This window comes from Fonsecaea monophora, assembly GCF_001642475.1.
Source record: "Fonsecaea monophora strain CBS 269.37 chromosome Unknown Scaff27, whole genome shotgun sequence".
Lineage (NCBI taxonomy): Eukaryota > Fungi > Ascomycota > Eurotiomycetes > Chaetothyriales > Herpotrichiellaceae > Fonsecaea > Fonsecaea monophora.
In genome coordinates, this window is record NW_019173958.1 from 79,790 (window position 1) to 102,274 (window position 22,485).

The 22,485-nt window shown below is 52.4% G+C and overlaps 10 protein-coding genes across 10 annotated transcripts; 7 read left to right on the forward strand and 3 right to left on the reverse strand.

Annotated features, from left to right (window-relative positions):
* Positions 1-1,197: 1,197 nt before the first annotated feature.
* AYO21_04657 (hypothetical protein) lies at positions 1,198-1,830 on the forward strand (the record flags this gene model as incomplete). Its single annotated transcript, XM_022654629.1, has 1 exon — positions 1,198-1,830. One exon carries the CDS (start codon positions 1,198-1,200, stop codon positions 1,828-1,830), a length of 633 nt encoding a protein of 210 aa, XP_022512996.1.
* A 1,036-nt stretch (positions 1,831-2,866) lies between these two features.
* AYO21_04658 (hypothetical protein) lies at positions 2,867-3,415 on the forward strand (the record flags this gene model as incomplete). Its single annotated transcript, XM_022654630.1, has 1 exon — positions 2,867-3,415. The coding sequence occupies one exon, from the start codon at positions 2,867-2,869 to the stop codon at positions 3,413-3,415; it is 549 nt and encodes a 182-aa protein (XP_022512997.1).
* A 959-nt stretch (positions 3,416-4,374) lies between these two features.
* Positions 4,375-5,250, reverse strand: AYO21_04659 (hypothetical protein; the record flags this gene model as incomplete). Its single annotated transcript, XM_022654631.1, has 1 exon — positions 4,375-5,250. The coding sequence occupies one exon, from the start codon at positions 5,248-5,250 to the stop codon at positions 4,375-4,377; it is 876 nt and encodes a 291-aa protein (XP_022512998.1).
* Positions 5,251-6,029: 779 nt separating this feature from the next.
* Positions 6,030-7,001, forward strand: AYO21_04660 (hypothetical protein; the record flags this gene model as incomplete). The annotated part of the gene is made up of 2 exons (XM_022654632.1): positions 6,030-6,315; positions 6,379-7,001. The coding sequence occupies 2 exons, from the start codon at positions 6,030-6,032 to the stop codon at positions 6,999-7,001; spliced, it is 909 nt and encodes a 302-aa protein (XP_022512999.1).
* An 803-nt stretch (positions 7,002-7,804) lies between these two features.
* AYO21_04661 (hypothetical protein) lies at positions 7,805-9,867 on the forward strand (the record flags this gene model as incomplete). Its single annotated transcript, XM_022654633.1, has 6 exons — positions 7,805-7,949; positions 8,001-8,688; positions 8,743-8,937; positions 9,146-9,257; positions 9,310-9,518; positions 9,567-9,867. 6 exons carry the CDS (start codon positions 7,805-7,807, stop codon positions 9,865-9,867), a joined length of 1,650 nt encoding a protein of 549 aa, XP_022513000.1.
* Positions 9,868-10,501: 634 nt separating this feature from the next.
* On the forward strand, positions 10,502-11,131 carry AYO21_04662 (signal peptidase complex catalytic subunit SEC11; the record flags this gene model as incomplete). Its single annotated transcript, XM_022654634.1, has 2 exons — positions 10,502-10,827; positions 10,891-11,131. The coding sequence occupies 2 exons, from the start codon at positions 10,502-10,504 to the stop codon at positions 11,129-11,131; spliced, it is 567 nt and encodes a 188-aa protein (XP_022513001.1).
* A 1,524-nt stretch (positions 11,132-12,655) lies between these two features.
* On the forward strand, positions 12,656-15,250 carry AYO21_04663 (hypothetical protein; the record flags this gene model as incomplete). The annotated part of the gene is made up of 2 exons (XM_022654635.1): positions 12,656-13,724; positions 13,773-15,250. 2 exons carry the CDS (start codon positions 12,656-12,658, stop codon positions 15,248-15,250), a joined length of 2,547 nt encoding a protein of 848 aa, XP_022513002.1.
* An 832-nt stretch (positions 15,251-16,082) lies between these two features.
* AYO21_04664 (hypothetical protein) lies at positions 16,083-18,249 on the forward strand (the record flags this gene model as incomplete). The annotated part of the gene is made up of 2 exons (XM_022654636.1): positions 16,083-16,337; positions 16,480-18,249. The coding sequence occupies 2 exons, from the start codon at positions 16,083-16,085 to the stop codon at positions 18,247-18,249; spliced, it is 2,025 nt and encodes a 674-aa protein (XP_022513003.1).
* A 527-nt stretch (positions 18,250-18,776) lies between these two features.
* Positions 18,777-19,895, reverse strand: AYO21_04665 (hypothetical protein; the record flags this gene model as incomplete). Its single annotated transcript, XM_022654637.1, has 2 exons — positions 18,777-19,079; positions 19,191-19,895. 2 exons carry the CDS (start codon positions 19,893-19,895, stop codon positions 18,777-18,779), a joined length of 1,008 nt encoding a protein of 335 aa, XP_022513004.1.
* Positions 19,896-20,934: 1,039 nt separating this feature from the next.
* Positions 20,935-22,086, reverse strand: AYO21_04666 (hypothetical protein; the record flags this gene model as incomplete). Its single annotated transcript, XM_022654638.1, has 1 exon — positions 20,935-22,086. One exon carries the CDS (start codon positions 22,084-22,086, stop codon positions 20,935-20,937), a length of 1,152 nt encoding a protein of 383 aa, XP_022513005.1.
* Positions 22,087-22,485: the final 399 nt, after the last annotated feature.

Consider the following 22,485-nt stretch of genomic DNA (forward strand, 5'->3'; position numbering starts at 1 on the left):
CGGGCGGGTGTCTGCTTATAATGAGGACTCACAGACTAACTTGTCCAACACAGCCGCGACTTCTCATCAGTGGGGCGCTCGCCGAGGGGCCTTCCATCTACCTGCATCGCTGCCCAAGAGGCCTCCCTTCCAACCGCCCATCGATGAGAGCTTCCAATAGAGAGCGAGCGCGCAATGCCACTCTGGAAATGCTCTCTGTTTGGCGATTGTTCTCGCCGCCAACGCATATTACGAGCCCGGCCATCCCTGCATTCGGAAACTACGTGAAGATCGCCCGTGCTGCCAGTCCGACGTACGTGGCGACAGCCTTGGAAGCACGTGCACTTTATCTTACGGCAAACTCATCACGCATTTACCGGCTTAGTTGCAACATATCTCATGAGGTACCTAGGAACCACTCCCTCCAGCTCTACATTTCAGAAGTCCCTGGATATCAGGGCATTTGTAAATTTGAGACAAGACTTGCACCGCACTATTCATCCCTCGGAAGTCTGACAAGGTCTCCGGCTCGTTTGGTGCGGCAAAACTCAACGCTGCAACTTCCCTTACCGAATGTGGTCCCGAAATAGTTACTGGTGCTTCCGTTGGCCATCGTCGATTCATTCTCTTTCATCCTCCAAACCATGGTGCTACTGTTGCAAAGACACGCCTCCTGTTGTGACACTGACCCACGGTATTGGGAGGTACTCCCGAGCCCTCCAAAGCTGTCGTGCTTTGCACATGGAATAAGCCTGGTTTTTGTCAAGAAGTCGACATGTCTCAAGAGGTTCGGAGGCCCACAGCTGCAGCCCTGTATGCGGGATAAGGGTTCTCGTCGTGTTTGGAGGAGTTTGTCACATGTTGCCATATTGCAGCTTGCCCGAAGGACGGGCCCGACCCTGTACAACGATACGATCCAAGCAGAGACCATGCCGTTCCCAAAGTGGCTTGACTGCCATTTGGTGTTATTTAAGATGGCAGACTGGTCTGTCTTTGTTGCTAATCTTTTTCGTTTGCTGGTGGCTTAAAAATCTCTCTTCGTGCAGTGTGAATGACCCGCGGAATCTGAGACGGTTGGGCAAGAGTGAGAAGGAATTGCCGAGAAAGGACGTACCAGTATGAAAAGGCTTCCATCTGTCCCAGCCGAATAAGAGAATTACTGACTTCGTGGATGGCAGGATGACCCTAGTCACCTGGAGGAAGCATTCGCCCGAAAGGATGTCCAAGTTACTTCGCGCCGTCCCGGATTCCAAGGGTGTGGCCAAAGCCCCCGTTCTTGACCGGCTGCGAGATTCTATAATTCAGCCTCTGTTCCAAGGAAAGGAAGAAAAGCCGAGCCGGGCAGCAGATTGTGCCAGCAGTGGTCCGCCCAAACACCATGGAAAAGTCATGTTGATGGAAGAAAGAAGGAGGCGTCTCAATCTTTTTGTGGTTCTCATGTTCATCCACCTTGAGCCGAAGAGAAATTCACGGTCAGGTCATCAACATTTCACGACGACGACGACGACGACTCCGCGAAGAGTGTTGCTGGACACCGGGGCCGATTTCAACCTGATCTCTGACGACGCTCACACGGAGCTCAACCTGACCAAACAGCCATACAGTGGCCGCGTGCATTCGATTGGTGGATACACCGATCTCAGCAGCACCGTCGTCCTTCAGTGGCATTTCCAGCGTTACAGTTCCGAAGCAGATCGGAGTTCGCCGTCCCATCGTGCGCCGTTTTATGTTCTACCACCAGAATCCGAAGCCAAATTCGACTGTATCCTCGGCCGACCCTGGATCGAGGAGAACTGGGATGAATTCATCACCTTGGTCGAGCTCAACCGAAGAAAAGAGGCCGCAGGGTAGGAAGCTCTCAAAAGTACAGTGGGTTTCGTGAAGTGTTTTGCATTTGCACCATAGTATCGGGGCACCGAATCAATTCTTCTCACAACAAAAGCACACCAACCGGATCAAGGGCGAGCGCAAACGTCCGACTTATGAAGGGAATAATACGATGAATGTACCACCAAAAGATGAGACACAGAGGTTAATTTCTGGGAAAGGACCTGCTCGCCACGGAGCTTCTGAAGCGATATCGTGTGACAAAAGCCCCCCGAAATCTGGATTCGGACCGAGGGAGGCGTTTGGGTGACGGGCTACTGAAGACAAATTTGTTACACAGCTGGTTGAGTAAAAAGTCCCCAAGTCATCGAAACATTGCCAGACGGCCAACGACGTTAATTTTGTACGGATATGGTCATCAGGACATGGCGGAAGCCGCCACAGCGGATCCGAGAAAGGACTATTGAGTTTGGTATCTTCCAGAGTCTTGTTCAACCTGTCAATTGTTCTTTGTGGCTTGTTCTCAACCTGCGCATTCTAAAGTGACAAATCTAGCGTTCATGGTCCACCCCGACAGTCCCAGGTGACCATCACGCCGGAGTGCAGCAAAATGTCATCACTTGAAGTCTTTCGCTCGACAGGGATGTACCGTTGGCAAAAGGTGTACCTGAACAAATCCTCTCCCTAGATATATGAAAGACGAAGCATCCTCCAATACCAGTCTGCCAACACACGGGCATTTCAATCCGGGCTTGGGCACGAAGTTTGTCTCCCTGTTGCGCAGTTTCAGTTGCTGCCGGCTTGTTTGCCCTGTATTTGCCTCACTGCTCGGCCGTCTGCCCTTTTTGAGGCATGGCCACAGGGCGCAATCGCCCGATCTCGACCGCTCTTATGCAGGATTCCCATCAGCTCGAGTCTTCATATCGCTCGTGGCAAGCTCGTCGTCCGCAGTTATTTCGTCCATCCAACAGGACTTCACCAATGGTACGGGTTTCTCGCTACTAACCGAGCACATGTTGATACTGTCTTCTGCACTTGCTGACACCCGGTGACTTAGGCTATGAATTCGAAAGTGTGCATCTTCGTCATCGCCGAGGGCCAGGAGCATCCTGTCAAGCTGAGCAATGCCCTTTACGACAGTACTTTGTCCAAGAGCATCATTTCAAAGAGCAAAGCGGTGGCGACCCGCGGTGCCATTCGCCCCAACACACCAACCACTTTAACCGATCATACAGGAACGGGTCATGTCTCCACTTCCCACATCTCCTTGCGATGGTACTACGATGACGGCACTCAGACTTTTCCCGAAACATTCTACATTGTCGACAAAGTAACGGCCAATGACACGGACAGCACCCGTCAAGAAGAAAGAGACCACCACTGGGATGCGATGCTCCGCAGTACCGTCGAGCCACCATCCGCCGCTCTAGGCCCTCAGGTCAACCCGATATGCGCTGCGCCCCCGGGAGTCGATCCCCGGCGGGAGCGCGAAAGGAAAGAACGGGCCGAGACGAATCAGCAGAAATTCGAGAGGGAAAAGGAATTGCAGGCCAAGAAGATCCGGGATGCGTTCGCTTTGAAGCAGGCCGGGCCGGGAAAGCGAGGATGAACAACGGACTTGTCGTCGAGCCATAATTTCGGAGGAATTGAAAAACAGGCCAGTTAGGCCCTTGACAACGTGGTTATGTATGGACGGGGGATTGAGGGAATTCGCAATCTTTTCTTTACGAGCCTGTCGCATTGGTGTGTGTGTACTGGGACGAAGCAGCTAGCTGGCACGGTCCTATCCTAAGGGATCTGTCTCGTTGACGATTTAGCGTGTGATTTTTTCCTTGACATTGTTGACCTTGTCATTCTTTATATCGCCGTTGGGGAGAGAATGACTGCCATGTGATCGGTCTGGGAAAAACACGGTCCGTTCTCTACGGCATACTACTTGCTGCAACTCCCCTTGTTCTTTTGGTATAGGGATAAATAGATAAACTTATTTCAACGGGGCACGACGCGTAGAGCGTATCGTCTACGCATCCAATAGCTCGTAATATGCGTACCGTACCATACATACTATGCCGACATCGTCATCGCGGGTGTGTCGTCGGATGGAATTCTGCCCGTCAATCACCATATCTATCTAACTATACTCGGTAATCCATCTGCCTCATTCCATCTATTCAATGTACCTGTCCAACAAATCCCCGCAGCCCTTTAGAGTATCAATGAAACTTGCCAAGTTGTTTTTGGTGGAGGGTGCGTGCGTGCGGCCAGCGAAATTTCGGGGAGGGGGTTTTGGAGATGCAATGATTTTGCTTTTATCGCTGAAGTGGGCGGGTTGAGGATATCTGTGGGGACTTTGAGATGGATAGATGATGAAGACCATTGAACAAGAGGTAGAAAATGGAAATTATGCGTGAAAAGAGGCTAGAGGAGAAGCAAAAGAATAGACGGCAAATGTATATCTCCAAAAAAAATATATACTTGTACCCCTGCACCCGGATAGAAAATTGCTAGATGCTCTCATTACTCCTCCGCTTTGCCCACTGAAACGAAATAGTATCCTTCTTCCAACGATCAAGCCATACCGCCGTTCACCCGGATCGTCTGCCCGCTCACCCACTCGGCGCCCTCGCCGCACAGGAAAGCGATCGCCTGCGCAATCTCCTCGGGCTTGCCGATTCGGTTGGCCGGGTGGAAGCTCGCCAGAGTCTTGAGCACCTGCTCGCTCTTGCCCTCCAGGAAGAGATCGGTTGCTGTCGGGCCCGGGGCAATGGCGTTCACTCGGATGCCTTTCCTGGAGAGCAGGTCCTTGGAGAGGAGGCGAGTCAGTTGTTCGATGGCGCCCTTCGTCGAGCAGTACAGTGTGTAAGGTCCGTTGACGGTTGAGGCGTGGCAAAGGGTGGTGGAGATCAGCACGATGCTGCTTCCCGGAGCCATGTGCGGTAGAGCCTTTTGAACAAGGAAGAAAGGTCCCTTGACGTTGAGGTTGAATGTCCGGTCAAAGTCCTCTTCTGTACACGATTCGACCGTCTTCATGGGCAGGATCCCCGCATTAGGGACCAGGATGTCGATCTTCCCAAACTTCTCTACCGTGGCCTTCACCAACTGTTCGACGCCGGCGACCGTCCCTGCGTCGGCTTGGATTGCGTAAGCATTGTCGCTGCCGAGTTGCGAGACGATCTTCTCCGCTGCCGCCGTGTCGCGGCCATAGTTGACGACGACTTTGGCTCCGAGTTTGACTAGGAGCGTTGCAGTGCTTGCGCCAATGCCCTTTGTGCCACCGGTGATGACGGCGACTTTGCCTGAGAGTGGAGCGGAAGACATGGCGATGGGTTTGGATGCGGTTGGCGCTTGCGTCGTGGGTGTAGTAGTGCTTGAAGTTCCTTGCTGGGAAGAGGATGTGGTCTTATTGGACTTGTGTCTGGTGATGATTGCCTTGAACTGTTTCATGGAACTTGTTGCAGTGGTTGATATGGAGAAAGACTTGCTCGAAGACTGGGCTCTCTCACCCCTTGATATAGAAATCGACCCCCTTGCGATGGCATGGTTTGTACGGAATTGTGGTTTGATACCCAAGGACGAGATGACGCCGGTAATTCCGGCTGAAGATCCTGAATAACCATGGAGTGCGGCATCAAAATCAAGACTTTGACAGAGATCGCGCGAAGTGAGTTCGACCAGATGGACTTTGGTGTTCCCTGGAAACTTGGCGTGGTGGCTTGCGGCCGCACATAGCGCACATAGCGATAAAGCCTTGCCAGCGGAGGAGAAGCTGCCCCATTGGGAAAGACCTGTTCTCCGCAAAGACCGACTAATGTTCGAGGGAAAAACATATGATGTCTCCGGGGATACACCGGAACAGCCAATCTTAGGCTGCCAATGTCGCCACTGATGTCATTTCTCTGGAGTTATGCCTCGTCAAACGGCATCAACGGGTATAATATTCTTCCGCTGTATGCTGACTCTTCATTCCGCTCGTACATGGGTTTGAGTTGTGCAACGATGTTCCTAGGGTTTAGATGATACAGACCCTTGAAGCCCGTGGTTGGCATCCTCCATAGAATGAAGGACGGTGTGGTATTGATACTCAAGGCACCTGACAGTGTGGAATGGCGACCTCGTCACCAGTACATATCTGGCAGATATAAGAGGTTTGAGCATATTCATTTTTTAGATCTGGTCCATTTACCTTGCCAGTTAAACTTTCCAACACAAAACCTGAGCAGAAGATGACTGCGCGACCCCTTGTGAGCTTGGTTACTGGGGCTGGTTCGGGGTTTGGGGCCTTGACAGCGCGTGCGCTCGCCAGATCGGGCCATACGGTATATGCTGGCTTTCTCCAGTCCAACGACGACAAATCTTCCGTGTACAGGGACGCTGCAAATTTTGCCAAAGATCATAACTGTCAGCTTCGAGGCATACAGCTCAATGTCGTCAAGGACGACTCGATCAAGAGAGCGGTCGACAAGATCATGGCCGATGAGGGGAGGATAGACGTTGTTGTCCACAATGCCGGTAGGCGCCAGGATCGATACTTCAAGAGAATTAGCTCGCACAAGCATTGACGATTTCTCTCAGGACACATGAACTTTGGTCCCGCCGAGGCATATACGCCAGAACAATTCTTGGAGATGTACGACGTCAATTGTCTGTCTTGTCAACGCATCAATCGAATCGTCCTGCCCCATATGAGACAGGCCAGAACCGGACTGCTTGTGTGGATATCGTCCAGCAGTGCTCATGGGCCGAGCTCTCCGTTTCTAGGACCATATTTTGCGGCAAAGGCTGCCCAAGACTCCCTCGCACAGACATATGCCGCCGAGCTGACTCAGTTCGGTATTGAAACATCGATAGTCGTGCCCGGCGTCTTTACAAAGGGCACCAATCATTTCGCCACAGCCATGAAGGCCGGAGATGCGGCAGTCGAGCATGAGTATATGGAAGGCGCTCTAAAAGGATGGGATCGGATCTGTGCCGAAGGTCATAGCAACATAGTTTCACCTGATGCCGACCCTGGAGCTGTTGCTGAAGCTGTTCGCCGCGTGGTTGATACAGAACATGGTAAGCGGCCGTTCAGGGTGCATGTTGAGTTCGACGGAGGTGGTGCAACCATTGTCAATGGCGTTCGTGATCTTGTGAGGGAGACCTTTCTCACCAAGTTGGGACTGGCGGAACTGTTGAAGGTCAAGATATCCAAGTGAGATGTTGAGTCAGGCCCAAAGTTTCATGACTTCAAGTGTTTGGCAAGTCGTAAGCTCACAAGGAAAGGAATGAATTGAAACTCGCAGAAAGAAAGTCAGGCTGCAGCGATGCGTCATTTGAACCTCACGCGGACAGAATTCTCTGGGATACGGCGCCAATTTGGCGACTAAAGGCAAATCCCTCTGAAAACATGTCCGTCTGACAAAAAAAGGAAAATATCATGTCCAATAAGCCCGCAGACACTTGCTGAGGTCTTCGATTTCACTTCACAAATGTTTCCTAAGCTGGACGATTCTTTCCAAGTGGAGCTACTTTAACTGTATGAGATGCACAAAGCAGCTCTCTCCACTGATGTCCCCGCAAATGATCTCGGAACCATGTTCCAGCTTACATTTTGGACAAGTACCCTTCCGCTATCCAGCCATGGGGAAGCCATCGACTCTACGAGCATGATCACTGGAATCAAGCTGGACTTATCCACAACTCAAATCCTCAATTGGGAGTGTCTCTCACCTGTCCGCGGGCGGTGGTAATGCGTCTACGTTCGTTGCCACGCACTCCTGTCTCGCGGTCGCCCCCTGTCAGCCAAAACCTTGAATAGTAATCATCAAATTTGGCAGATATGCCACTCATTCCAACGAGAGGTCTTTCCTCCCTCTTTGCACCGTCTCGGAATTGTGAGCCTTTTTAAGTCATTGAGGCATTCTCTACCTGTCAAACCACCTGGGTTACCAGGACAGTTCCTCCGATCAACTCGCGGATAGCTCTTGAGTTAGCGGAAGAGGGAAGATTGTTGACAGCCATGACCCATACAGAAGACGATGGCTTCTTTGATGTCACTCTTCTGAGCCATCCGATGGCACGGAGCATAGATGAGCTGTGGGCAGGCAAAACAGATATCAAAGAACGACGTCGACTACAAAACCGACTGAATAGACGAGCTTATCGTTGGTTCCCACCACCTGACCCGGAAATCATCGACTAATTTAAGAATATAGGGAAGCGCCAGGTTGAACAAAAGCTGCTTCGGGAGAGGACAATGAATGAGGCTGGCCCTGAATCCCAAAAAGGCCGTCATCATCGAGCGTCCAGAATCCCTGGGGTCGGCGTCTTCGCCCTCGCAGAGAAGGACAGCGTGACATCAGATGAACCAATCTCCCTAAGCTCCTTGGTATCTGCAGCTGGAAAGCTTTCTACAGGAGCCAACAAAATCATGTCATTTGAATCGTCGACCCTGTCAAGGGGTCATCAGATCAATCTCAAGCTCGTGCAGTCATGGTGTCGAAGATTCGAAGAGTCGATGTTGGGTGCCGGCTCTGTCGGCGTAGAGTTCAGTGATGAAGATGCCGCGGTGACAGATTCGGATCCTGTCGTGTTCGAAGAAAGCATCATCTGTACCATGGACATCCGCTATCACACCTTCATCCCCAACCCAGAAGATCAGCTTCTCAACCTTATGTACTACAACGTTTTCCGTGGACTGGCTAGAAACATCAGAGCCTTGAATATGGAAATGCACTTTATGTCCTCCTGGGCTTCAGACAGCCCTTTTGTCACCGGTCAAATTGACATCTCCACGCTGCCACCGGATTTCCAGCCGACATACCTTCAACGAACCGTTTCGCACCACCCATGTTTCGATATATTCCCTGACCCCGTTGTGAGGGACAATGCTATAGAGCACTGGTATATCGAAAAACATCCACTGGAGGGGAGATTATGTATGGCGATTGCTGGCAGGCATACCTGGCATGAGATTGACCTTGCTCTGAGACATGGTTGCGTGCTTTGGGGTGAGCCGGATGTTGCAGAGAGTTGGGAGGTTACTCAGGGCTTTGCAGACGACTGGCCTTTTCTGGTCAAAGGCGCTTTTCGCCTTGAAGCCGCAACGAATCGATATAGAGCGCTGCGAGGCGAACCGCCAATTTTCTTTGCGTGAGGTTTGCAGGGTGTATATAGATTTTCCTGTGACAGTGCTTGAAAATTTGGCAAATACCCACTTATGCACTCCAATGCATTTTTATGGCTGCTGAGAACAGGGTGTGTTGGTATCTTGGGTGGAGATGTCAAGGGCAGAGGGGGTTTATGAGTGTTGCGAGAGAATATCGAGTTTGGTTTTCCCATGAACTTCACAGCGACCAAGGTTTTGCACCTTTAAGAGATATTGGCACCAAGGAAGCACCGAGTCCCGTTATTGTGTGCCTTTTGTTATTGGCAAGGAGGATTTTCAGTGGCTCGCAACGACGTACCTGACCGTGAGTCGACCAATTTTCAGCAGTCTCTGACTTCCAACTAACGCATTCGCAGCTTTTGAGTGCAGCCGACTTCCTCGAGCTTGTCAGTCCAACTCCTCATTTCCATCGTGCATCGAACCAAGTGTATGCTCTGGGGCCTGCCAATCGTCCAGCCGATGTCCACGATGGTGCAGGGAGTGACACGTACAGAACCTATTCTGGTGATGGCTCAACGTCATCTGGCTGGCCAGAAATGGCGCAATGGGTCTCATTTGAGGACATGTGAGGGCTACAGAACATCTTGTGTCCACTCGACTGATATCTGAGCAGGGTCGTCGCGAACGAGAACATTATGCGGGTGTCGTTTGTCAATCTGGGACCTGACAATGGGCCTGACAACAGCAACGAAGAAATCAGCCAGATCTGGAATGCAGTCCAGTCAGTTTTGTCCCAAACCAATGTTGACCACCGCTTCATCCTGGCAATCCTTCTTCAGGAATCCAACGGCTGCGTTCGAGTCCGCACGACCAAGAACGGTGTGCGCAACCCAGGGTTGACGCAGGCCCATGACGGCGGCTTTGCGTCAATGGAAACATCCAGACTCCGTGTCCCGCTTTTGAGATCGACATGATGGTCCTTGACGGTGTGGCTGGGACTTTGAGTGGGGATGGGCTCGCTGGCATACTCAAGCACGTAGGGGCACAGGACGCCAGAGCATACTATCGGGCTGCTCGACAGTACAACACTGGGTCAATTGCAGAGAGTGGTGACCTGGACACAGGGGGATACTCGACCAATTGCTACGCCAGTGACATTGCGAACCGATTGACGGGTTGGGTTTGGGCGATATCGAGTTGTTCTCTTTGAGTGTCGGGTCACTACTGGAGGGCAAATTTAGTTCATTGTGAGGTCTGTCTGTAGTCTAATGGACTCCGCGCTCTGTCCTATGACAACAAGGCTGCCAGATCATGATAGTAATCTGGATGTCGATCAGGAGCACCTTTAGAATCTATTGATCGGTACTGAAAACGAGTGCAGTCTGCTGTGGAGACGACATTTCCAGAGATGTGGCGGGTGAACCCCGGCGGGATTATTGCCCGAGCTTCTGCCACCTGGTCTTTGAGCCGTCACAATGATCCTCTACATGCGGACGATGGCTACCATTACTTGTTGATCTTTCTATCTGGACACCCTTCTTCACATAGATGTCAAACCTCTTACTTTGAACGGTCCCTCGAGAATCTAGCCTCCAACAGTCCATCACCATGCTACCTTTTCTCGCCCCCTATCTCTCCAACCCTCGTCAGTCGCTGTCGCAGGTGCTGAATTTCGCCCTCGTCCTGTCGACTGCGTTCATGCTATGGAAGTCGTTGTCCGTTATTGCAGACTCGCCCTCGCCTATTGTGGTGGTTCTGAGTGGATCAATGGAACCTGCGTTTCAAAGAGGTGATTTACTGTTTCTCTGGAACCGAGATAAAACGGCCGAGGTGGGAGAAATAGTCGTCTACAATGTGAAAGGCAAGGACATTCCAATTGTCCACCGCGTTGTCCGAAGTCACGCACCTGCAGCGGCTGTCGAAGTGGATAAAAGGTATAGAAACCCGGCTACTCCTTGAAGATTGAACAACTCTGGCTAACGCGTCCGTGATCTCAGTGGTAACCTCTCGAACGCGTCTCCAAAACTCCTCACAAAAGGCGACAACAACGTCGCCGACGACACAGAGCTCTATGCGCGGGGTCAGAGTTACCTGGATAGAAAAGAGGATATTATTGGCAGCGTGCGCGGATATGTGCCAGCAGTTGGCTACGTGACCATCATGCTTAGCGAACACCCTTGGTTGAAGACGGTTATGCTAGGAATGATGGGCCTGATGGTCATTTTACAAAGGGAATGAAGGATGATACCCTTTGGCCAATAGACACGCGCCGACCCATACACGACCTTGACCGACCGGCACTTTAAAGGATGAAACATCCTCGAACATCAAGCGCAAGCGGCACCCTGACTCTGCGGCCTTTCCTACGCGTAGTCCGATTGACCTCTTATTACGCTGGCCCTGGGGTATGTCCGATGTATCGCAGACATCTGTTGGACAGACCAGGGAAAACACCGAGCCAGGAGGGTGGCTTTACCATAGCCGAAGGGAACATTGTCGGATTGTGGCGGATGTATAGGGCTTGAGGGTTTTGGACCCCAATTCCAGCAGTGAGGAAACGTGCCATCTGTTAAACGCGGTTCTACGAGTACGAGGAGGAGCGATGAGGCTACTCGATAGGAACAACAAAACAGAGCCAGACACATGCCATTCCGGATGAGGTGCAGGCTGGTGCTGACGGTTCTCGGACAATTCACAAAGATGGAACACCACTTGTCCGGAAATCCTTGGTGCAGGGCCGCTGCAGGTGACAAATAGCGATGGATCAAGCAGCCCAGGGGCCTTACAGGGCGAATCCTCCTGGCGCACCCACATTGGGCCATATGGCAGGGGGCACTTTGGCCTAACGGTCCATTCATCCAACAGGCATCGAGTATGGCGCCATTTACAAGAATCTGGACCCCAATCCATGGCGCCGAGAGAAAAGCCAATGGCAAAATCCCAGTCTTTCCCCTGGTTCTTTTGCAGCTGTTCCACCCCCGTCACCCCCGTGTAGCGCCGTCCTCGTATGGTTCGTTCCACGACGACCAGAATCATGCATCCTCCAAGACGAGCTGAAAACCGCTCGGCTCCTTATCGCTGGCATGTCTCACAGGGTCTGCACTGTTTTATCTTTTCCCCTCCGCCCTCTTGCGGTTGTCGAACAAATCGGTGCATTGAGCGCCAATGTGTTGTTGATCCCTGACGCTTGAAAGCACGCAGCGCCCAAGTAGTGAGATAGATGACTTCCCGACCAGTCCCATCTTGAAGTGTCGTCTTTCGTTGCAGACGCTCAACGCCAGCCTTACGAGACAAAGTCTAGCTCGTGCTTCAACAGGCGCGTCCCAATTTCCCCGACTCCAGTTGCTTATCCGCGACTAGTGCACGATTGATCATAGCGACGCCCCCGTCTGCATCGCTAAAAGGGTCCAACGCTGCTGCAGCAGAAAACTGTTTGATGCTGACACCCGGGATTTCTCTACGCTTTATTGACACTGCTATTCCGCTGACGTTCTGCGCAATCGCTGCCAAACGAAACCCGTGTTACCATCACCATCGCGAGGGTCAGCGCAAGTCTCTGTCGGATAATTTGTCAATGTCCAAGTCTGCAGCGACAGCTCTGTGCAAAGCGATCTGTGCGGCGCCCATTTACGACGAACTCTAGCGAGAAATCCCCAAGCATGTCTTCATCAAGGTCGTTCATCCAAACCACTGTGGACCACAGTTGACCTCGCTCTCTGTATTTACACGTCGCATCACTGCTGAAGGTTTACAATCGCCAGTATGGACCATAACCAGTATGATCTAGGCTCCATGCCTTTGTCGCAAACATCAGCCCCAGATCATGTTGAACTTCTTAGTGGAAAAGGTTCGCCCGGGAGTGCCGTCACGATCGGTGTGACACAATCCGCTCCTTACCATCGGCGTCATTCACGGGGGTATTCCGGAGACGAGCGATTGAAGTCGATAGATGAAACGGAGAGCATGCGAGATGAGTCGTACGACATGGTAGAACCATTAACGCCCACAAAGGCTCGCGGGTTCGGCGCAGGGCAATCCGCTGCCTCGTCAGTACTTCGACGATTGACCACCAAAATCAACCCCATGTCACGGGGCACATTTCGATCCACCAAGCGGTCTCAAGGCAGGGAGTATGCGACTTTGGGCGACAGTGAGGAGGGCCAAGCTGCTGCTGTGGATCTTTCGTCGTTGGAGGGCATGGGCTGGGAGCTCACTGACTTGTCAAATCCTGACACTGCGAGGCTCCAAGATGAGGAAACCGAGTACGTGAGCGTGGCCAGAAAGGATGGGAAACCTGATTTTCGCACGTTCGTCCAGAAGCGTGCGTCGGTAGGAGATGGAATGAAGGATGTGGGCGTGCAACTGAGGCGCGATCCTACGCGAATAGCTCGAAGAGGAACTGATGGCATGCGCAATGCCCGGAGCTCAGGCATCGATCGGAGCAAGACCGTGCGCGACTTGGGCCAGGACCTTGCGCAAAAGAAGAAGATGATTGTCGAGATCGAAGAAGTGGTTGACTTGAGCACCTTGGATGGAGGCAACGCAGATAATCGCCAGAGTCGCACGTTCGAGTCCATGTCCATGAGGCAGAGTGTGCTGCCCCAGGAGACGAAGAGCTACTTCTTCCCCGATGATCCTGATATCCCCAACTGGAAACCATGGTCAATGCGGCCTTGGTACATTTTGTCCTTGATGGCCCTGGCGCTGGGTTTGGCGGGCTTTCAGGAATACCTGTGTCAGCGGTCCTTCAAAAGCGTCAGAGAACACAGTGGGATCCTCGCCTTCGATGCTGTGGCGGAAATTTCGACCTGGGACTTCTTCGCATGGAAGTGTAAGTGAGCAATGCTACTCTTCTTATCACTCTACTAACCATATCCAGATCTTCCCACGATGATCACCATTGTCTACGCAGTTCTGTTCTCGATCATGGATTTCGACATTCGCCGTCTCGAACCGTTTTATCAATTATCACGACCTCGAGGTGCCTCTGCAGCTGCCTCGCTGAACCTGGATCACTTGACCATGTTCCAATACTTTGTTCCGTTCAAGGCGTTTCGACTCCGACAATGGGCGGTGTTCTTCTCGACCACGGGTAATATTGTGGCCTCGATGGTCTCGCCTGCTCTACAAAACCCCTCAATCACATTTGTCACGAACCCGGATCCGAAATGTAATGTTGATGGATGCCCTGGTGATGAAAAGCATTATTGGGTACGAATCTCACCGGTCTGGTCTCGAACCTTGTCCGCAAGCTATGTGTTTGTGGCGATCGTGCTCGTGATCCTGTTCGTTCAGTTGCGGCGCAAGTCCGGACTTCTCAGCGACCCGAAAGGTATAGCTGGCATTGCATCTATGGCCACCAAGTCGCATATTCTCCAGGATTTCGCGGGGCTGGACGAAGCAAATTGCGCAAAGATCCACAAAAGATTGGAACATCGACGATATGTGCTCTACAAATCTTCCATCTGGCAGGGCGAATGGAGCTCGCAGAGTGACCCGCCTCAGGATAGCGAGAGGAAGCTCACCAGTCCGCATCCATTGATGCTGCAAATGCAAGCGGCCATTCCGTTTCTTGCCTTTATGGTCTTCTGTCTGGTGTCGGTACCCGTCATAACGCTGACCAAGGCGCGGGTAGTACCGAACGCTGCGCCGTGGCTTCCCATTCTCGTGGCTACGGGCTTGAAGTTGTTTTTTAGCACGTTTGAGGCCGATGTTCGACTTATGGAACCATTCTATCAGCTTTCGCGGGGAAACGCCAGGCCTGAAAACAGTCTGACTCTGGATTACCAGGCGACTGTGTACGGGATCATGCCCTTTAAGGCGCTCGTTAATCGCCACTATCTCCTAACACTCGTCGGCGTGTCCTCGGTATTGTTGGATATCCTGGCCGTGACTGTGAGCTCTTTCTCGGTCAACTCGGAGGACTTTATGCACGTGGGAAGTCGCGGCGAGGACCGGTCCAACGGCGACGAGACATTCGTTTCGTTCTGGACTTCGCTCGTTCTCTCTGCATTCATTTTGGTTTTTGTCATTTTCACAACATCGCTGGTCTATTGGCGACGGCGGCACCCGTTCCTACCACGAGAGCCGTCCACAATTGCGGCGGTGTTGGCCTTCATCTACGCCAGCAACATGCTGACGGATTTTGTTGATACCGAGACGCTAAACAACAAGGCGATGGAAAAGAGACTGAAAGGCATCAACAAAAGATACGGACTCGGGTGGTTTAGAGGGAGAGACGGACAGATTCACTGTGCGATTGACGAGGAGCCCATGAGGAGTAAATACGTGCATGGCAAGCCATACACAATGGCACAGGCTGGACCGTTACAAGAGCCATATTATTCGGTTGCATAACGCGGCGACAAGCTCAGCGATGAATGGGATGGATGGAGCTGGCACTGGGTTAGGATATTTTGGGCAATGACATTATCATTGGAGTTTGATCAAGAGCTTGGATATGAGATACGAAGCATCAAGGACATATACACCGGACATCTTATACGATATGGAACCAGGACGTGGTCGACAAGTATCATGCTTGAGCGCAAAATAGTACAGTCAGCACAGTGAGCACACCGAGACAGAATATAATGATGTGCACTGTATGGAGAATCTTCTATCAGGAGGTGTCGTCATCAACACCAAATTGTCTTTTTGTATCCATATCCGGATGGGAATCTGAGCTCATTCTGGTAAAGAGCATGACGACGAACAGGGAATTTGGACATGGAAGTGGACCGAGCCTGACTACTAAGCCGTGAGTGGTTAGGCGTCACTGGAGGCTCCGTATGTACTAGAGATATAAGTTTCTGGTAGGGCCAAAAGAGCCGACCACGAACAAGACAAGGCGATTGGCGATGAGGATCGATTGGCCGTGGTGGGCGACAGCCGGGGAAACTTTGTACTTATACTTGGATTGGAAGATGGAGGAACGAACATGTGCCATTTGCTCAGAGGCGCGTTCCACCACCAACAAGCCCAATGACGTAGGTAGGTAAATGCATGCCACACACTAACTAACTGGGTGGGAGCGCAGCATTCATCACTCCTACTCAAACACACATCCAGCATTCTTCTCACTCCTTGTTCTGTTTCAAAGCTCAAAATCCCTTTCCTTCTCTCATACCAAGTCCCATCCTCGCAACCAACTGCTCCCTCGTGTCTGACTCTCCACACCCTCTTCGATATGCCCACCCCAGGGTATGTCTTCCGCGATGGCGGCGACACGCCAGCGGAGGAGAAGCCTGATCCAGAGTTTCGCCAGCCGAACACCCAAGCACCAAAACCTCCCGCAGTGACCGCCAACGCTCCCCTGGCCCAGAACACCACCACAAGTCACCAATTGGCAACGGGAGTAACGGGAGACCATGAGGTCCAAGGCGCAGTTCAGAGGGCCGGTAAGGAGGACAGAACAACTAATCTAGGATGGCAAGCCAACGCTGTGGGTGTAGATAACTTGGTCGGAGGCCTTCCCAACGACGAGCTGTGGACGCTCATCCGCAGATTCAATAAGGCAAGTATTCTAGGCTGCGAATGCTTCGAATCTTCCCCAGTTGAGACGAACACTTACTGAGCATTGCTAGCAAATGTACCATGTCAAAGCCACCCCCCAGGCTCCTCCAGGAGGATTGGACCTCAACACTGCCGAAGACGAGGAATTCTCCCCGGACAAACTTCGCTCGAACATTGAGCGTCTTTACATGACCGTCATTGTCGGGCTGATTGCTTTTGGAAAACATATCGCAAGATTGAGGTCGTGGCGCGAACCCCGTCGGACGGCTTGTTTTGCCGTCGTTTACTTCGTGGCTTGGATCTTCGACTTGATTGTGCCCACTTTACTTACCACGATCATCGTCCTCATCACCGTCCCTCAATCGCGGAACATCTTGTTCCCTTCGGCGCCCCTTGCTCTGGTCAGCCACAAGTCGGGTGGTGTCCAGAAACCAGGGGCTGGTGTGTTGGGGAGCCACGACAGTGTTACTGGAGCTCCTGAGAAATACAAGGGCGAGGCGGTTGAACAAGAAGCTAGTAACTTGGTCTCGGGTATTGCGTCTGTAGCCATCTCCAGCGCTGCTGGTCGACATGATCAAGCGAGTCCCGACGAACAGGGTGGCAGCAAGACTCTGGATCAGGGAATGCCCGACCCGACCAAGATCGCTACAGCCGCGGCGGATGCTTCTTCGGCTGCTCAAGGCGGAGATCCCGATGCCGTTCAGGACAAGACAAAGAAACCCATGGAGGACGCCGTGTGGAAACAAGTTCGACCCATCATGCATGGTATCGGAGAGGTCTCTGACATGTGGGAACGTCTCGCAAACGCCTTGTCACCTACTCCGCCCTTTTCGCAAAGAAACCGTCTCCAGCTTGGCGCGATTTTTGTGCCAATACTCCTGATCTCCTTGGTCACACCGGCCCAATGGGTCATGAAGGGATCGACATTCTTTGCCGGCTTTGGCTTTTTCTCGGATCCTTTGATCAGACGCGGCGTTCAATTGTTGAACGAGAAGATCCCAGATTGGCCGAAGTACCTCGAGATCCGGAACACTCTCCTCAAGGGCGTACCGACAAATGCTCAACTTACCATCACTTTACTGCGCATTGGCGAGGCAAACCGTGCTCCTCTGCCACCACCACCAAAGTCATCTCAGCCGCCGCCGGACAAGCCCGCTGACCTTGACAAGCATGCAATCACTGAAGGAGGACTCGACGCGTCACATTCCGAGATTGAAGATGTCATTACCGTCGATCAACCTAGTGGTACCGAAGGTGCAGAGACTCAAGAACCGAAGAAGAAAAAGGGCGGAATCGGCGCCAAGATCTTGTCCGTGTTCAAGACCAGCACGGCTGGTGCAGTCGAGACTAAACTGACGACTGACGCCGTCCGAGCCACCATGGGCTCCGGCCACGCAAAAGAGAAGTTGGGCGTGCTCCCGTCGCGGGCAGAAATGAAACGCAAGCCGAGGGAAGGCCCCGTGGAATTCCGGGCGAGATACCACGGTCGCAAGGGCGCCGTCTACATTGACAGCTCTGTTTCACCTCCGAGTGGCCGCCGACCGGCGTCGCCGTGCGTCTACTTCACAACACATCTCGACGACGACGAAACTGTGGAGAGCATGCCTCGCGACCCCGATTGGGCGGTACCCATTGCGGACATCGTCGAGGTGAAGAAAGTCTGCGGCCTGGGATGGAAGGGCAAGATTGTGGTCGGCTGGGCGACCGAGAGGGAAGTCAAGGACGGCATCGAGATCGTCGCCAAGGACGGCTCCGTGTACCGCGCTATGGCCATCAAGGAGCGAGACGAGCTGTTTAACCGGCTAGTTTCCATGGGCCAGCAGGTTTGGGAGAGTCATTAAATGGAGATGAGACGGAGAGAATCCCTGTCTTGCGTTGGGAAGAATGTTCTGGTAACGAGAAATGGAAAATGATGCTGTCTGTCTGTTTCATGCATGTACGAGTATAGCCATAACGAAAGGAATTCCAGAGTTGACCAAGCTTTTACCCTTGTACATGATATCTCCCTCCTTTCCCCTCGAGCCCCCTTCCCCTCTACTGCCCTGCCCTTCCCCTTCCCACGCCGTGAAAATATCGGATACAATGGCGATATGTTTACCAGCATAGGCTCCACGGCCATGCTGGCAGCAGGAGAAGTGTTTGATGGCGTCCATGAATATTCAGTATTGATGGGCCGGCCGGAACACAAAGGGGCGATGGGCCACCTCAGCCTCGCCCCTGATTTCCAGCTAAAGCTTATAGCTAAGCTAAGCTCAGCTCAGCCAACCCTATCTATAATAGGTAGTACAGGAGGGACAAAGACTCGAAAGAAAGAAAAAGCACCCCATTTAAAACTCCGCTACTAAAGGCCAAGCTTGGACTTTTTTTTTTATGAAAACGCCTTGGTGACGTGGTCGCACCAGTCAAACAGCTTCTGTGCCTCGCCGTCGTCCCTTTGCGCCTGGGCGATCAAGTCCGGGCGGACAGACCCCCTGCGGCCCCAGGGGATGATGTACCCGCCTTGGTCCTTCTCCAGGGTCAAATCGGGGGACAGACCGGCGTAGATCTCGGTGTAGGCGCCAAAGATGACCGGGTAGAGGAGCAGTTTGTGCAGGATCCAGAGGGCGAGTTTGGGCCATTGGTTGTTGGCGTGGCGTTGGAGGTCCGAGGCCAGGTTGCCCGGGTTGTAGGACTGGTTGGTAACTCACTTGTTAGTTTCTTGATCGCGGATAAGATACAACACAATCCATGTAGTGGAAGCTGAGACTAACGGGGCGAAATAGGGGCCCAAAGAGGAACTCACGTTGTGCAAAACTCCATCCCGCGCACCGTATCGTTTGCCAAACTCGGTGCCGAAGAAATAATTGGCGGCCTTGCTCACTCCATACGTATACATGTTGGGGTGCGTGTCATCCAGTGTCTCTGCGCCGTCGGCACCTTTCTTCCACAGCATGCCATTTGTCGGACTCTGCAGAACCACGGCAAGACTGCCCGCCCAGCTAACCCTAACGGTCCCCTTAGGTTCGGCCTCTGCTGTTCGCCTCAGGATGGGGAGTAGGAGTTTTGTGAAGAGGAACGGGCCAAGGATGTTTGTTTGGTACGTCAGATCCATGCCTTGGGCGCCCTTGGAGCCCACCGGAGGGACCATGACGCCGGCATTGTTATCCAGCCAGTGCAGCTTGTCCTCACGAGACAGAAAGTCCTCGGCGCTGGCTTTGATAGTGCTCAAGTCGGACAGGTCTAGGAACAAATATTCGAGTTTGCCTTGAGACTTGGGGTGTTCTTGTTTAATCGAGTCGATGGCGGCTTGAGCCTTGGATTCTGTGCGCGCTGCGATGTAGACTTTGGCATTGTGCGAGTAGAGGATGCTGGCGACTTGATATCCAACCCCGGTATTGCTCCCTGTAATGAGGTAGACTTTGCCCGTTTGGTCGGGGAGGTTCTTCTCCGTCAGAGTTGGAGCGGGCAGTCTAAAGGACTGAGAGCATAGGGCGCGCAGTTTGTACATGTTTTCGGAGGTGATGTTCACAGGGCTCAGGGCTGCTTGGTATGGGTTGTCTTGTGCACAGAGAAATCAATCGCTTTTCTGACAAAGTATCTACTCAAAGTACCGAGTAGTTACGTGGATGTCTCGCCCCGGAGGTGGGTGAGGAGGACGAAGGCAAGAAATACGAGGTGTGGAAAGGGTGATTGGAATGTCCCTCACAGACAGTTCGAGGGATGCACTTTGGACTTTTATATTTTGAATGGCTTTCTAGGCATGTGAGATGTGATCCTGGTCGAATGACGCCTCATATTATGTATTCTAGCGGGCTGGGTATGGACATCGTCGGAGTTGAACCACATCAGGAGTTCGGCTCTGCAGCAAGTATTAGGAGAGACGGGGACCCATGTCTGCATTTGGTTTCGGGGTGGCTCCGCAGACCAGGGTTTGTAGGGAATGCAGGACATTGAATGCGCAGGCACCGATGATCATGGTGTATATGTGCGCAGTAGTGGATCGAGAAATTGCCGCGGAGACAAAGCGTGTGAGGATGTCAGCGTGTAAGGGCGCTCGTACGAGTAGTCGCAGGGTGTGAAGGAGTAATACCGACTAGGATATCAAGCAAAGGAAAAAACTGGGAGCCAATCCAAGCAGACATGTCAGTATCATGCATTAGCGTTGAGCTTGATTTTAAGAGTTGGTGGCAAGACACGAGATGGGCGATCGCTGTTTTCAGTTAAAGGCGCCAATAGCGTTGCGGCGCGGCGGGTGGGTTCAAGGGGGCCTGAGGGGCTGGCCACGGTTGCTGCAAGCCCCCGGCGTTAAAACTGGGGGTACCTGGAGAAAGCACGGTCGTCTTCGGCTGAAAGCAGCGGATGAAGCTGATTTGCAGACGATGACTGGGTAGAAATTGAAATAGACCAAGATTTGCTCCTCTTCAAAAAGAAATACTGATGCCTAGATGCATGTCTTCGGTATGATGAGGGACATAATTTTGCATTACTAGTGCTATACATCTTCTAGACACGCGCTGCAAGAGGAGATAACACGGATCATGCTATGATCAGTCCAATGTGAACGTCTCCCCAATGTCTAAAACACCAATTTCTTCTCCCCATTTCAAGCCCACCTCCTCGGCAGCCATCTTCCAGTGCTTCACCGGGGTGCGGACATCTTCGTAATACTGAGACAAACCGCCACGGACAGTCCCCCAATGCATCCCAATTGACCTCCTGCTCTTCACGTCTTGGTGTATGCGAATAGAGTCCCATGAGTTGGCATGGACGTTAGACATAAAGTTCCTCGGCTCACATAGCCCAATTGGCAAGAGGGAAAGGTCGAATGGTCCCAATAGGTTGCCAATCTGCTTGAAAGCTGGACAGGCAGGCTGCGCGTCTTCTTCCTCTCGGGACATGTTCATGGAATGAATCGATCGATAGGCGGTATCTCCAGCAAAGTAAATCTTCTTGCCAGACCCTTGCAGGTCCTGGATGGCGTACGAACACCACAGGTCGTGGTTGGCGTCCAATAGACTGCGTCGTGAGAAGTGCTGTGTGGGTGTACATGTGATGCGAGCCTTGCCGACACCCTCGACGTCGATCTCGACCCCTTCCCACCAGTCCAGCTCGGTGATGGACGAGTGGTCGACTCCCATGGGTGTCAGCCAGCGTGAATTATGCAGGCCCACGAGAAAATGAACTTTTGATCTCCTTCTAGCCCAGATCGCCTTCAAAGTCTCGGCATCGGCGTGATCGTAATGGTTGTGGCTGATGATGACGAGGTCTATCTCGACGGCGTCAAGCAGCTCCTCCAACGTACACGGGGTGGGGGTATATCGCTTCGGTCCAAACCATGTAAAGGGCGACGTTCTCTCTGAAAAGACCGGGTCGCAGAGGATGTTGATGCCTCGTGGAGCAGACTCCTCCTTGAACGTCTGTAGCAAGAAACTGGCATGGCCGATCCACGTCACTTTTGGGCCCGGATGAGGAATGGCAAAGTCGACCTTCTGTACAGGGACCAGCTCGGAGCGGTCAGTGGGAACTGGCACAAACGGTGGTCGATCTCGCCCAAAGCGAACTCGAACGATATTCCCCAGGCCGTGGTGGCTGGGGTTGAATGAGGGCCACGGGTTGTGGAAGGCGTGAGGCGGGTTGCCGACGTGATGGTCTTTTGGCTCGTCCGGGATTAGTGAAGGAAGTCTTGTGATTGAGACCATCGTGAGCCTCTCGAGCCACTCAAGGCTATTGACTCAAATTTACAGACTATGAGTACTCTGTAGAGAGGTGATGTCGCTGGTCTGTCGGACTCGGATTCATCCGCATTTGCGCCACGGCGCAGTCTTGAATCATCACCCCTGCCGCGCATTCCACAGTCCCAAAACATCCATCCCTGCTGTGGCTGGCCATGTTTTTTGATTTCTTGACTGCACGGCGGACATCCGCCGACGCATCTTTTTGCAAGTCAACATGACTTGCCTCAGATACCCAAACGTTTCCCATCCTTCGATCCATGATTCGCGCAAAGCATGTGTCGGGAAGATGGCAAAGGGGTGACGAGTGAAGCCAGCTACTTGATCCGGCATCCTTCGCTTCTCTGACGACCCCGCGTCAAATTG